A 14,293-nucleotide genomic window follows, 5' to 3' on the forward strand; every position below is an offset into this window, starting at 1 on the left:
TTACGTTTTTCTGTCACTTACTCTGCAGCGATATATTTACTAGTCCTGACCTGAAATTTTGTAAAGTTTGAATTTAGACACCGAAAAAGGGTTTTTTTTCAGCTGTGTGGGATTCCCCTTAAAAGTGATTTACACACAGACAGACAGACAGACACACAAACACACTCTTCAGAGTTCTGTTTTGAAGCTGCAATAAACCAAGCCTATAATTATCACTATTACTGCTATTATTGATTCATTAATCACATTCTAAAACACCATCTCAAGACAATTTACACACAAGAGAATTAAAAATAGTCAAAAACAAAAAAAAACCACTGAAAACAAAAGCCCTGTAAAATTAGGAGAGAATGACGTCACTTAGTGTGGATATCTCACTCTGAAGGAGTTCCCATGGCTCAGGTGATGCTGGCAGCTTCATCACCAATCAGGGCCACATGGCAAAACTTTCATCCCAAGCTAGCTCTATGTGCATATATGCTTTCAGGTGCACATCCTCAGCCACACTCACCCCCAGCTAGTCAAAAATGCATGATTCAGTTGGGAAGGGAATGGTGACTCAGTTGCCTCACACACTCCCTTATCTCCATAGCATTTGCCTTCTTGCAAGTAATTCCAGATATTTTTAATAAGGAATATGAAAGCAGGTGGGTGGGGGTGACATGTTTCGTACAGGGCAAAAATATTAACTGCATGTGCTAACATCCACCTTCTTCTCCTTTTTAAAAAAGGAGAATACAGTACATAATTCCACCATTATTATAATTTTTCTTTTTTCCTAAGACTTGATAGTGAACAACAGTATCTGTGACTGCTTTAGTCCCATTCGTGCATTTCCCCTTTTGAGCTTCTCCTTCCAAAAGTGATCCCCTATGTCACCTGTAAAGTCGTCCCTGAAACTCGGGCAAAAAGCAGTTTCCAGTCTAGCACAGAGGTTATAAGAGGTTGCTATAGTTGCTATAGGAGGTTGCAACTGTTGGTCCCAAAGTTTGTCCCACCCAAATCCAATTGAAATCGGAAGGTGAATTCCTTGGGGCTTAGTGCACCTAATATTCTCTCGTTTGGGAGCCTAAATATTAGCTATTGCAAATACACAAATCAGAAGGAAACACAATATCAAGGTTAGTATTTCAAGCAAATGAAATAGTAACATTTGTTAAAACACTGTCTTTCTACTACACTACCTGAACTATTGCACTGAACAGACTTTACTCTGACAGCTGGCAGTGCTCTGCTGTTGATTATCTTCTTCAGGATACTTCACTAGTTCTGCCCTGACAACATGCTGCAGCCACATGTCAAGCAGTAGACAGAACAAGGAGGCGAGTGAAAAAACAGAGAGACACAGATCAACTATTAGAAAGGAAGACAAGACCGACACAAATGAACAGCAGCAACAAACAAAAGCCATCGCATTCCAGACACCATGCAGCATGATCAGTGCGCCCACTTGCCAGCTTTGTGTGCTGTTGGGAAGAGTCTCTGAAGCAATATCTCTCCCCGCACACTCCTTTCAGAGCAAAAGGTTTATTGGGAAGACCTCACCAACGACAGTCCTGAACTGATCCCCATCCTCCAACATGGAGCACCAGGAATGCCTGGAATCATCACAGCACTTGCACCTTTGAGTGTCCATGCATGAGTACAAGAACGTGCATTGGGGCTGCAAAACATGCACTGCAAAGTCTTCATGCTGATCTGTCTAAAGGAAAAGCTTGACTCACAAAGCCCAGGCCCATCAAAGCAATCAATGAAGTTTAATCTCAGCAGAGGTAAGAAAAGTTTATTGAGTGGAGAGGGATCAGAAAATTAAGAGGAGGGGAAATGTGAGGATTAGCTTCTCCCCCCGCCCCCCATTTCTACCTGCAGCCCTTTCTGTACATGGGGCCAGATTCAGCTGAATGGCATATGAGTGGAAGCCAGAGCAATGAGCCCCACTAGTGCAGTGGAGCTTCCCCTGCTCCCCTAAGCCCCCTCCCCGCCTGCAAATTGTCTCGGGGGGGGGGGTCCTGGAGAATGCAAAAATGCTTGCACTGAAAAATGAATATAATAGCATGACTCTGAATTCCTCCCATAGGTCACAAACAACTGTTTTGTGTCCAAGCGATACTTGGAAATTGTTTTAAATTTCAGAAGTGAGATACATACATACATACATACATACATACATACATACATATTGTAACAAAACAAAAAAAGTCAGAAAATGAGCCTCTGCCTAAGAGGTGATTGGATTTCATGCAGCCATGGAGTTTTCACCTACATACTGCAATGTTTTGTATATTCCTTGCTGCAGGTAATAGATTTCAATAGTATTTAGTATAACATAATTTTGAAAAGATCTTGTAAGTATAGTAAGCCTGCAATTTACATGCATTTAACTTGAGTGCATTCAGCTTTATAAGCCTAGCAAAAAAGGGGGGGGAGTGAAACAGGTGGGCATTTGGGCAATCCCACCCACCATTGAACTCAATGTGTTTTGACTATACACAATTTTGACTATACACAATCCCCAGAATGTGACCCCTGCATAAATTGTGGGCTTACTGTATTTAATAACAAAACAATATTCAAAAAGGAAACATAAAATAGATTTCTTCTAGAGTAACCTTTTCAGAATCACACCATTTTCTCTTCAACAGGACCTTCTCTGTAGTGGTGCTTTTCCTATGGAATGTCTTCCTCCCGTCCCAGTACCAAGAGTTTTGAGCTCTTGCTTCTGAGTCGGTTGTTATGCTGGCTTATGTTGCATTGATTTGGTTTTATGTTTTATGGCTGTTGCTTATGTGGCTTAAATTATTTGTTTTATTGTACCCGTGACCTAGGATTGTTTTGTGATGAACAGTGGGTTAAAAATATGTCTAAATAAATAAAATAATTTCTCTTTTCTCAGAGAAGTCACAAAGTTTCCCTGAGTTACTTGTTTTCTTAATTTTTTTGTAAGCTGGCTTTTTTTCACAGCTGTTCCAGAAATTTCAATAAGACCGTTAAGAATAACTCTATTTAGGACTGCAGCCCAAGCATATTTTTACATATTTTAAAAGTATAGATTACCTAATTGCATAAATATTTCTTTTTTAAGATAACTTCTCTCTAAATAAGAAATGGTAACAGATACAGGTGACAAAGGTTCTGAATTTATGATCTAATTATGTGCTCTGCCTGACTTCTGACTGATCATCATCATATTATCTAATCAGGTAGACAAGAGTTATGATTCACTGGACTCCAGGACTCACAGTATTATGAGAAGAATTCAATTTCATGAAGATGTTAACAAAAGAGCAATGTTATCTGCACTTAAACAGTGTTATCTGACCTCACAGGACTTAATTTCTATGCAGCATGCTTCCTGCTGCAGTTGAGAGAGAATTCTAAGACTCACTGAGCAATCAATTGTTGCTCAAAAAGCTGGGTTAAATCCTATGCTGTTTACAATATCTAGGCTAGTGACCTATGTTTAAGCCACTACATGGCATTAGATTAAAACAATTTGGACTTTTAAAAGAATTTCAGCTCAATTAACAAAGAAATAACATTACCCTTTTGGTACACTGTGTATACCCATCTCCAGATCTGAACTAATATGTCTTCCAAAGGTCCAGGTTCTGTAACTTATCAGATTCTCGGATTGGCAGATTTGATAGACAAGTCTATTTCATTGTATACCAAATGTTGTTAGTCTGGGAGATTCATTATTTTATTTAACTGCATGTTAACAACAATATATATTCACTAGCAAAAACAAAAAACATAACACCTCCACGGTTTCATCATTGTTTTATGTCATATACTGCTCTGAAATACAAACTGGATGAACGATGATATAGAAATGATTTAGAGAATTACTAAATAAATAAAGTGCAGAACTGAGTCCTAAATCTATCCAAATGTCAAGGGATGCCATGGGGGAGCAAGGACATCTCTTATGCTGCACAAATCTTAATGTCACATCATCAACTTACTGGCTTACAATTTTTAAACAGGGCCAGGATACTATTCTACTAAGGAAATGCAAACGTTTGGGCTCAACACTCTACTTACAACTTCATCCTGCTCCCCAGTATGTGAGGTAGCCTTACAAAAACTTTAACTGCAGCTTAAGAAAAAAATTCTGTGAGAACTCCATAATGAGCCTTAAGTAGCTCTCTGGGTAATGAGAAAAAATTGGAGAGGTATGGGTATCTCTGGATATGCAAGAAAACAATGGTGTTGAACTCTAAAGCTTTGACACCATGTTCAGAGGAAGGTTTTAGAAAACAATTTATGAGCGGAAGAGTGTAAGAGTTTGTCCAGAAAAGCAAAGAAACAAATCTGCCATACCTCAGAGTAAGATATATCATTAATTCACACATTTAAAAGAAAATGCACATCGGCTAGTCAAAGCAATATGCTCAAAAACATCACCTGTGATAGCTCTATTTCCGCTTTGTTTAATTTGACGTCAAGGAGGTCAGCAGCAATTTTTTGAAAACACAGGAAGACCTATTTAAAAAGGAAAGGCGTAAGTGATTAGAAACAGACTTCCTAGAGTTACTACAAATATGGCAAAAAAATCCTGAACTATAAACAATGAAATATAAAAAATACAACCTGTGCAAGATATCCCAAGAGCTTTCCTTTTGTAAATTTCATGCCAGCAACTGCAGCAATATTTTCATACAAACTAGTTTCATTTGTTTTACAACAAACACTACGCTGATTTTTCTCCACTGACAGTTCCTTCAGTTGGTCAAAAATAAGCTCTTCCACAGAATGTCTAGTCTAAAACGATGCCTGGACTAATTTGACAAATGCATTAACAATACTTTAAAAAAAAAGTTTTTACCAAACATCCAACAGAGTCAGGTTTCAGCACGACAGCACAATACCTATCAGGTTTAGAACACCAGCAGATCACTCCCTAAAGCACTGATGATGGACCACTTTACTATAATTTAAATCCTGCTAGCAGTTGAAACCGTCTGCTATGCTATTTGAATTAATGTTGAAAGAAAATAATTTGTGACCAGGGGCCTTCACCAAAATATTCATACAAAGAACATATGTCTTTGGTGTTGTTGTTCCCCATAAAGAATGGGACTATGAAGTCTACCAGGCAGCCTCTCTGCAGAGAAGTGGGGAGGCATGCCAGAAGTTGAGAAGGAGAAGGCACAAAAGGGCCCTTTGCAAGAGTTTGGGGCTTTGAACTGGATACCATTATAGGCACCTTGGATACCACTCATTGTTAAGAATATTGAAAAAAATATGTTGATCTCTGCAGAGTGGCTCCATTGACTGGGACTATGTTTTTTTATCTCCTTGTTTTGAATTTTACATTCTGTGAAGGTAAGAAAATAGTTCACTTATTTTTGTGTATGAGTTGCAGACCACTTTTTCCTTCTTTTTATTTGGGTTTTAATCTTTTGTTGATGTGATAATATATGTGTGTGTGTGTGTGTGTGCGTGCGCGCGCGTGCTTATTTGTGTTTAACCCTGTAGAATAAATCATAATTTGCTTCAATTACAAATATTCTTTAGATTTCAATTATTCATCTATTTTTTTAAATGAACCCAAAGAAAACTGATGTATTATGTATGAACTAATGAATTACTGGTAGCTTTTTATTTGGGAATTTGCTGTTACAGTGGACCCTCTGGATATGAATTTAATTCGTTCCAGGGGTCCGTGCGCAACCCTGAAAATTTTGTAAGAAGAGGTGCCGCTCCTGCACACACGCATGGCGCAATAGAGCACTTCTGCACATGTGTGTGATGCAATAGAGCACTTCTGCACATGTGCATGCGGTGAAACACGGAAGGATACACTTCTGGGTTTGCCGTGTTCGCAACCCGAAAGTTTCATTACCCGAAGGTAATGTAACCTGAGGGTCCACTGTATTGGAGAGCAGCAGCTAAATTAATGGAATTAATTAACTGTATTAGCGGAACTGGAAAAAATAAAAACTGAATAACTATGAATTATTTAGATCAGGTGTTGGGAACTCCCCCCCCCCCCCGGTTGCATGGCCATTGGCAGAGGATGATGGAAGTTGTAGTTCAGTAACATCTGGAGAGCCAAAGGTTCCCCAAACCCAAATTAGACACTAATCAACCTAATAAATAAAACTGTTGATATCATAATGCCATTATACAAATATGTGGTATGACAGCATTTGGAATACTGTGTAGAGTTGGGGTCACCTCACCTCAAAAAGGATAGTGCCGAGCTGGGAAAGGTTTAGAAAAGGCCAACCAAAATGATTAAGGGGATGAAGAAAGAGTGCAGCATTTGGGACATTTTAGTTTAGAGAAAAGTCAAGTAAGAGGTGACATTATAGATGTTTATAAAATTGTGCGTGGCATGGAGAGCATGGATAGAGAAAAGTTCTCCCTCATGAGAACCCAGGGACATCCAATGAAACTGAAGATTCAGTACAGATAAAAGACAGTACTTATTTGCACAGTGCATAGTTAAACTATGGAACCCCCAGGAGGCAGAGATGGCCACCAACCTTGATGCCTTTGAAAGCGTAATTAGACCAGTTTGTGGAGGAGATCAATCACTACCAGCCAGGATGGATATGCCCTGCCTCATGGTCAGAGGCATCAATGCCTCTGAATATTAGTTGCTGGAAAGCCCAGGAGAAGAGGGCTCTGGGGCTCAGGTCCTGCTTGCAGGCTTCTCACAGGCATCTGGTGGGCCACTGTGAGAACAGGATGCTGGACTAGATGGTCCATTGGCCCAATCTAGCAAGCTCTTCTTACCTTCTTAAACTATTTTGTACAGTTCATACAGAAACATTTAGAATTTAAAGAGCTTTTGAAGATTTAGGAAACTTACAATGCAAACCTATGCTTGGCTAAATTAAAATCAAAGGGACATCATCCTAAGTAAATATGCAGAGAACTGCAGTTAAAGAAAAATATTAGAATGCTCTGAGGGTTAAACGTTGGGCAGGGGGCATTTGAAGAAATGGCAGGAAAGAAAAAAGTAAACTAGATGCACAAGATAACAGTTTGGAAAGCAGAATAAAATGATGGAAATTTTGAAATTAAATGAAGAGAAACATTGCACTTTAGAAAAATTCGTAACATTAATAGCTGAAAGGGAAGCAAATCAGAAAAGATGTGGTGACAGATTATGGAAAAATAAAAAATCAAAAGCTAAAGCTAAAGCGTGACATGAACTGAAGAAAAAGCCTGAAGTAGCTGGTAGATCTGAAATGGAAAAATAAGTATAAAATTGAGGGGTGTTTAATCATGGCCCCTGTTTCTTTCTCAGTGGCATTTTAAAACGTCCTCTTTATTTCGGATCTACCAAGAAGCAAGCCTGGTTGAGTTTTTCTGTTGCTTTTACTGCTTCTATGAATCATTTCATCTGCTTTCACCTGTGTTTCCATCTCTGCAGGGGCCTTTACCATTCATTTGCCATTGACCTCCTCTTGGCAAGTGCCTACTGTAGCAGAATGCATTTGTGGCTGGAGCCACAAATCATCATCTCCCTTCTTTTATCTTCTGGAGACTTACTAAAAAAACTGGTTTGTGAAGGATGGTGCTTCTGCAGGGAAGGAAGAAAAATCTATCGCAGGGTTCTGCCATGGAGGGAAAGATCATATGTACTTGCCTAGTTAGCTCTGGCGTTAAAAAACAGATGCTTGCTGGACTATGGTCTGGAACAAATGAAGATTTCTGTTAGGATGAGTGTCAAAAACAGAGAACTTGCCTAAGGCAAGGGACATAGAGAGTTGAAGAAACGGGAAGATTTAACTGTGTGCAACTGATAGACAGGAGCTGGGGGGGTGGACCTAGGAGTGGAGTTTTATGTACAGTGGTTTTCCCAGGGAAGCGCAGCAGTGTTTAATTTCCAGAAATACACATGCAGAGACTTTGGCTTATGGGGAGCAGTGTCATCTGCCATATTAGACAGGTTGTTCTTGCTTTTGCAGAACATTCAAAGGCACTGGCTGGCAGAAATAACGGATTTGCCACTAGGTCCAGCCATAATTCATGATTTCGGTTCTTTGCACAATGTTGAAATAAACCCAAGCTTCATATTTAAATGACTGAATCCCCAAGAGGAAGATGAAATAATGCTATATTTTTTGGATGGAACAAAATTCGTAAAAGGGCAGGAGATCTGAATGTTGGAAAGGCTAAATCCTAATTTCTTAGCTCAAAGAAGAGAAAATGTCTTAGTTATTTGAGTTTAAGGGAGCCATACCTTTTAGGTTTCTTAAAAACAGATTGTTATAAAGATGACCAAAAGAACACCAACTACATTTGCATTTGATAGTTCACACAATGGTCAGAGCTTCACCAGCTAAGACAGAGGTGGGGCACTGCCAGCTCAGAGGCTGCAGCTAGCCCACAGACCCTTTCCATTCATGGCCCTAATCCAACCTGCTCCTATGCGCCATTTGTTGTCCTGTTTTGTTACATCTAAATTTAGCTTCAAACGAAGTCCTGCTTCGTTACATCTAAATTTAGCTTCAAAAGCAAATTGTGAAGACTCTCAGGGTGAATAGGGAAGTGGTGGCTTACTAGAAGGGAAGGAGCCTGGCAAGAGAGATGTAAACTGCTTTGTTTTTTCTGGTAGGAAGAGCCTGGCTGGATAGTTTTCTGACCATCATATGGTTTCTAATGTGCTTGGGGGGGTTCTAACATTTGGAGGTTATTGGTTTCTAGTGCAGGGTGACTTTCTGGGTTACTATTGCTAAAGGATGGCTATGTAAATGCATAAAATAAATAAAATAATATCTCAAAAACAAACAGGAAACAAGAAAATGAGGCTTAATCTAGGACTACAAATCAGTTTCAGATGGAAAAGACTAATGGAAATAAAAATTAATTGATACCCTTCCCTTCAATGACACACATAATTAACAACAAAATAATGCAAGCCAGCAGATAAAAATACAACGGCAAACAGAAAGATAAAAGCAACAATTTAAAAAGTTACACCACAGAATTTGGTGGTTGTTGTTTGTTTTTTTAAAAAATGGATTGTTCAACCTTTGGATTTGATTGCTGAAAAACGAGAAATAACAGCCCACAGACTACAGTTAGTTAATAGCCTGGTTGGGTATGAAAGAGAGGCTGCCCTTGAAGACTACATTTACTCCAAACATGTTCCAAAGTGCTGGAGGTTTCCATGAGTAAGACCTTGTTGGACTGATATTCTGAGGGTGTTTTATTTCATGACAGGATGCAGATTGATGTCCTAGAATTACTGATTTTTGGCTGTATTCGGACAACTCTTATCTAATGTATAATCTGTTCACTAAAGCCTTGTATTGCTGGAAAATATTCAGTAGTTCCTTAGATTAAAACTTGGTTAGAGAATTTGGGATGTAGCTGGGGGGGGGTTTTGGGGGGGATAATATTAGAATATTGGTGGAGACCAAACAAATGTATTTCAGAAAAGATAATGTATTAAATTTTAGAAATTACATGAATGGCTATATGATTCTGAAACTGCAAAAGAAGAAATGATTACTTAAAATGTAATCAGCAATGTAAAATGTATATTCAGTATTAACAACCACAGAAACATGCAAACTTTAATATGCTGTGCATGTTTTTGGAAATTAATGTATCCTTAGTAGAAGAAATCTGATCAAACCAAAAAATACAAAATACGGAACAAAGGAAGAGTTTCAAAATAAAAACCTGAATTATATTTTTAATGTTTCTCCTTTAAAAAGCATTCTTAAATAACTCAGTTCACAAAAGTTATGGAGAATGGAAAAAACACCTTTGAATAACGTACCTGTAATAAGTACTTAACAATAATCATCATATTACTTACGGAATCACCTGTCTTGGCTGACACAAAATGACTGCTAGAATGATTTTCCTGGCAAAATCGAAGATGCTTATCAACTTTTACTGTCCGCAGATGCTCCAGATCAACTATATAAGGAAAGGAAAGTGTGGTATTAATGTAATAGCACATATTTGAATACATTCTAAAACTCTTAACTTTTACCATGGTGCCTTTAATAGTGAAACACACTCGGACCTAAGGTAAGTCACATCAGAGACATCACCTCCCTGTTCTCTTCTCTTTGGAAAAAAAGAAAGGGGAGAGGGGAAAGTAGGGGAAAATGCAAGAGGAAAAGAGACTCACAAAGTCAGGTGCAGAAGAAAGCAGTATCCCTGTAAGCAGTATGAAATTCAGAACCCAAAGTGGGAGCTGGGCTGCACGAGCCAGCCTTGTCCCCAACATTTACTTCTGAGGCTGACTCCATCCCTTACCTTCCTATTGAGTGGGAAGATCTGAAGGTGAGACTCAAAGCATATTCAACTCAAAATGCTTAGAAGCCTCCCCACATTCAAGAACCCTGTGCAATCTGAAAGTGACTCAAACCTTTAATAATGGTACAGAAACAGAAGTTTCAGCGGGCCTTGCTTTTTTCACCTTACAAGCTGACCGTGCCAACATTCGCTCATCATACCACCATTAAAGGCACAAGAACACTGTCCTGTTTCACCTTTTGAGTCCCAGACAGAGAAGCAAACAGGCATGCATATATGGTGTGTTGCACCTTTATGTAAGTTGAATCCTAGGTGTGAAAAAGCTGGAGGCTATACTATTAATGCATAACAATCAGGATGAACAGGTTCCAAAGGTGACACAAGCAGTTCCATTAGCCTTCGTATAGTATACATCATTCTGATGGACTGTCTGCTTGATTCTTTTTCTGAAGAAAAATGACATCTGGCATACCTCTTGACAAAAATACAAAAATAAATAAATGTTTTTAACCTTTTGTCAAAATGAGATGTATCCTAGGATGAATTGCTTCCTTTGGCCAGTTAAAAGTTTTAGTCTGCAATCCTACAAATTAAGTATTTGAGAGTAAATGAGAATAATTCCCATTAGACAAAGTGGAACTTTTTTTCTGAATAAACATTTATAGGATTGTGCTGCTCACACTAATATTAAAAATATTATATAGAATGTTGTCTCAATTATCCATGTAATTAGACAAGTTGTGTGTGGTACAAATATATGAAATGAGTAGAAAGATAAAATTTCCAGGAATTTTGAAACCACCGGCGGGGGAGGAGCTCTCCCCACCAAAAGAACCAAAACACCCGGTTTGGGGAGAATTGAAAACAATGCAATACTTGTGGTTTTAATAAGTACCGTATTTTTCGCTCTATAACACGCATCAGACCATAACACGCACGTAGTTTTTAGAGGAGGAAAACAAGAAAAAAAATATTCTAAACGAAATAGTGGATATATGATTTTTGTGGTTCATGCTGTGGCCACAGACATGTGATCTGACAGTGAGTTTGGAGTAGCCCAATGCAAAAATCCTGAGGATCCATGTGGATCCATGCTTTGTAACCACGGAGGAGGGAAGGAAGGGGAACCATGGATCCTCTGCTCACGACTGCAGCATATCCCCCCGCCACCCGCAGGCATTTGCTCCATAACACGCACAGACATTTCCCCTTACTTTCTAGGAGGAAAAAAGTGAGTGTTATGGTGCAAAAAATACGGTACTTGAGGGGGGGGAGAGAGGGGGGGCTGGCATCCTAAAAACAGTGCCTATTTCAATTGATACTAGGAAGTCTGTCTCTGCCAAAGATGTAAAATTATCCTTGAAGAAAAAGCATATTACCTCTGAAACCAACTTATTACCTCTGAAACCAACTTATTTGAATCTGACAATTCATTAAAACTTTCAGATATCACCATTACAAATGCAAGACCACATATTTTGATTTTATGAGATTTCATGCATTTCCATTTTTTAAATTTTGTACAATTATAGGTCCACTGTGGGTATAGAAAAATTTTCAAATGCCACCCCAATTCACATAAAATTGAACTCAAATCCTGCATGGATTTTATTGTACATATTCCAGTCTCTTCGAATCTAATCCTAATGTAACTGGAAGCTATATTGCACAGCTTCTCTTTTTATTGCACCAAAGTCCCCATAAGGGTGTTGATTCAATGCTGTCAAATTATAAGGCAAGTACATTCACAAGGATTTAAGGACAACTAAGTTCTTTATGTCAACACAGAGGGGGAAACCTTCAAGTGATTTCCTGAGGAAGGGACCCAGCTGACTTGTGAAAACTTGTAAATTTGTAAATCTAGTAAGTCTGAATAATAGGGTCATTTGATTATCAACTGGGAAAAAATGCAACATAAAATGCTTTATTTAAAAATGATACTGGAGGTCTTTAATTTGCACACTCTGGAAAGTTAGTCGGAGAGAGGTTTTGGCCTAACAGGATTCCTACAGTTCATTTATATGGCATACCTTGGTTACTTCGCGGGGTTTAGCCAGTTTTGACTTTAAATAACAGGGGTAGGCATAGAAGCAATGTGCAAAAATTATACCAGAGCTATTCTTGTCTGATTCATGTTTTATTGGTCCCATAACATGGGAAAATGAAATCATTTTACCATGGGGTATGATTTTCAGATGGCACCTCTGCTTCAAAATGGTGGCTAAAAACATTCCCCTAACCATTTCAGAGGTTGATATCATAAAGGTACGTTTTGGAAGGATTTTTAATTCACCAATATTCTTATTGCTGGGAACATGAGAGGATGAGGGACGGCAGGAGCTTCTTGAATTACTCTTTTTCTGCCCCACTCTTCATAGAACTGCTAGGCACAAGGTAGGAGCAGGGTGGTTTTTTCAGCCAGAACGCTCTGGAACAGAGTTCTGGCACCTCTTAGGAGAGACCTAGGCAAAACTCTGCTGCTCCTCTGGCTCATGAGGAGACCCTTAGTAGAGCCTGAAATGGACATCCTCTACAGCAGGGGTCGGCAAACGAAGGCCTGGGGGCCGGATCAGGCCCAATTGCCTTCAGTATCCGGCCTGGGGACTGTTGGGTGGATCAGCGTGGGGATTCTGTTCGTTCGGGCTGCACCATTCCATTTCCCTCCCCCCCACACACACACTGTGGCAGCGGCGCCTCCTCCCTCCCTCCCTCCTCCTGGCTTCTCCCCGCCCTGCCTAGAGGAGGAAGGGGGCTGGCTGATCAACATTTTAAGCCAGCCCTTTTGCGCTGCTCATCTTCCCTCTGCTACTGCCGCCCTGGTGCTCCTGTGGGCCAGAGAGCGGAGCAGACGAGCTCCCTCTGCCTACTCAAGAGAAGTGGCAGTGGCGGCAGCCCCTGGGAAGGTAAGTGCAGTGGCTGGGGATGGGGAGGAGGACTACCTGCCCCCCGTGCCTCTTCTTCCAGCCCCCCCCCCCGCCCCCCAGTGCTGCTTCTCCGGCCCGCCACAAGGTCTGAGGGACAGTGGACCAGCCCGTGGCTAAAAAAAATTGCCGACCCCTGCTCTACAGCTCTGGATTGAGTCAACTTGCAAGCCATAGGTACACTGGAGCTTTGCTGAGGCTCTCTCGACTAACAGCTGATGTGCAAAAAGAAACCTCCCTGCATGTCAGCTCTGCAAGTCACCCTGTCTCTCCTGGTTGCTCCTTTCTAATATATACAGTCTAAGATGCTCTATCAGTTGTGGAAGAGATGTGTAAGATTTATTTATCAGTTTATGCAATGGCTATTGCCCCTGATCATCTTGACCACCCTTTCAAGATCTGGAAAAGGAATCTTGGACCACTAAGAAACTACTGCCTGAGCGTCCTCTGAAACCCAACTGATGAAAATGGAGATGGCCCTGTGTGTAGGAAAGACAAAGCATGAAGAAAGAAGAAGAAAAGCAAACCCAGGGATCCATTTTTAACATTAGTAAAGGTAAAGGGACCACTGACCATTAGGTCCAGTCGTGGATGACTCTGGGGTTGCAGCGCTCATTTCGCTTTATTGGCCAGGGGAGCCAGCGTACAGCTTCTGGGTGTGGCCAGCATGACTAAGCCGCTTCTGGCGAACCAGAGCAGCACACAGAAACGCCATTTACCTTCCCGCTGGAGCAGTACCTATTTATCTACTTGCACTTTGACGTGCTTTCGAACTGCTAGGTTGGCAGGAGCAGAGACCGAGCAACGGGAGCTCACCCCATCACAGAGATCTGAACCACCGACCTTCTGATCAGCAAGCCCTAGGCTCTGTGGTTTAGACCCCAGCGCCACCAGCGTCCCATTTTTTACATTACATTTTAACATTACATTGTTGCTTTTATAATGAATTGGAGCAGTTCATTTTTAGAGAAGACGAGCCAAATGGCAGCTGGTTCTCTGCAGAATCAATGGGCTCAATTTCCCATGTCGCGCTCTGCTGCAGCCAGGTACTGTTTAATTGATTAGATCAAAAGTTTATTTTAATTAACTATGAAGATGCCTGGATTATCAGGCAGATTACACACATGCACATA

General features: G+C 40.2%; 1 protein-coding gene and 1 long non-coding RNA gene across 8 annotated transcripts in view; one reads left to right on the forward strand and one right to left on the reverse strand.

Moving 5' to 3' along the window:
* RAB28 (RAB28, member RAS oncogene family) overlaps positions 1-14,293 on the reverse strand; it is a 77,227-nt gene that overhangs the window by 22,192 nt on the left and 40,742 nt on the right. For 6 of the 7 annotated variants that reach the window (XM_053402346.1, XM_053402343.1, XM_053402348.1 and 3 more), the window contains 2 exons: positions 9,791-9,894; positions 4,408-4,485 (listed from right to left, as the gene is read on the reverse strand). In XM_053402346.1, the coding sequence (XP_053258321.1) occupies positions 4,408-4,485; positions 9,791-9,894 (182 nt within the window). Of the gene's footprint in view, positions 1-1,184; positions 1,286-4,407; positions 4,486-9,790; positions 9,895-14,293 lie in introns of all 7 variants that reach the window. The other variant, XM_053402344.1, reaches the window with a different exon arrangement.
* On the forward strand, positions 1,254-8,971 carry LOC128420654 (uncharacterized). The gene is made up of 2 exons (XR_008332073.1): positions 1,254-1,772; positions 7,391-8,971. It is a non-coding gene; the product is annotated as an uncharacterized LOC128420654 (long non-coding RNA).

Source organism: Podarcis raffonei, chromosome 9 (genome assembly GCF_027172205.1).
Source record: "Podarcis raffonei isolate rPodRaf1 chromosome 9, rPodRaf1.pri, whole genome shotgun sequence".
Lineage (NCBI taxonomy): Eukaryota > Metazoa > Chordata > Lepidosauria > Squamata > Lacertidae > Podarcis > Podarcis raffonei.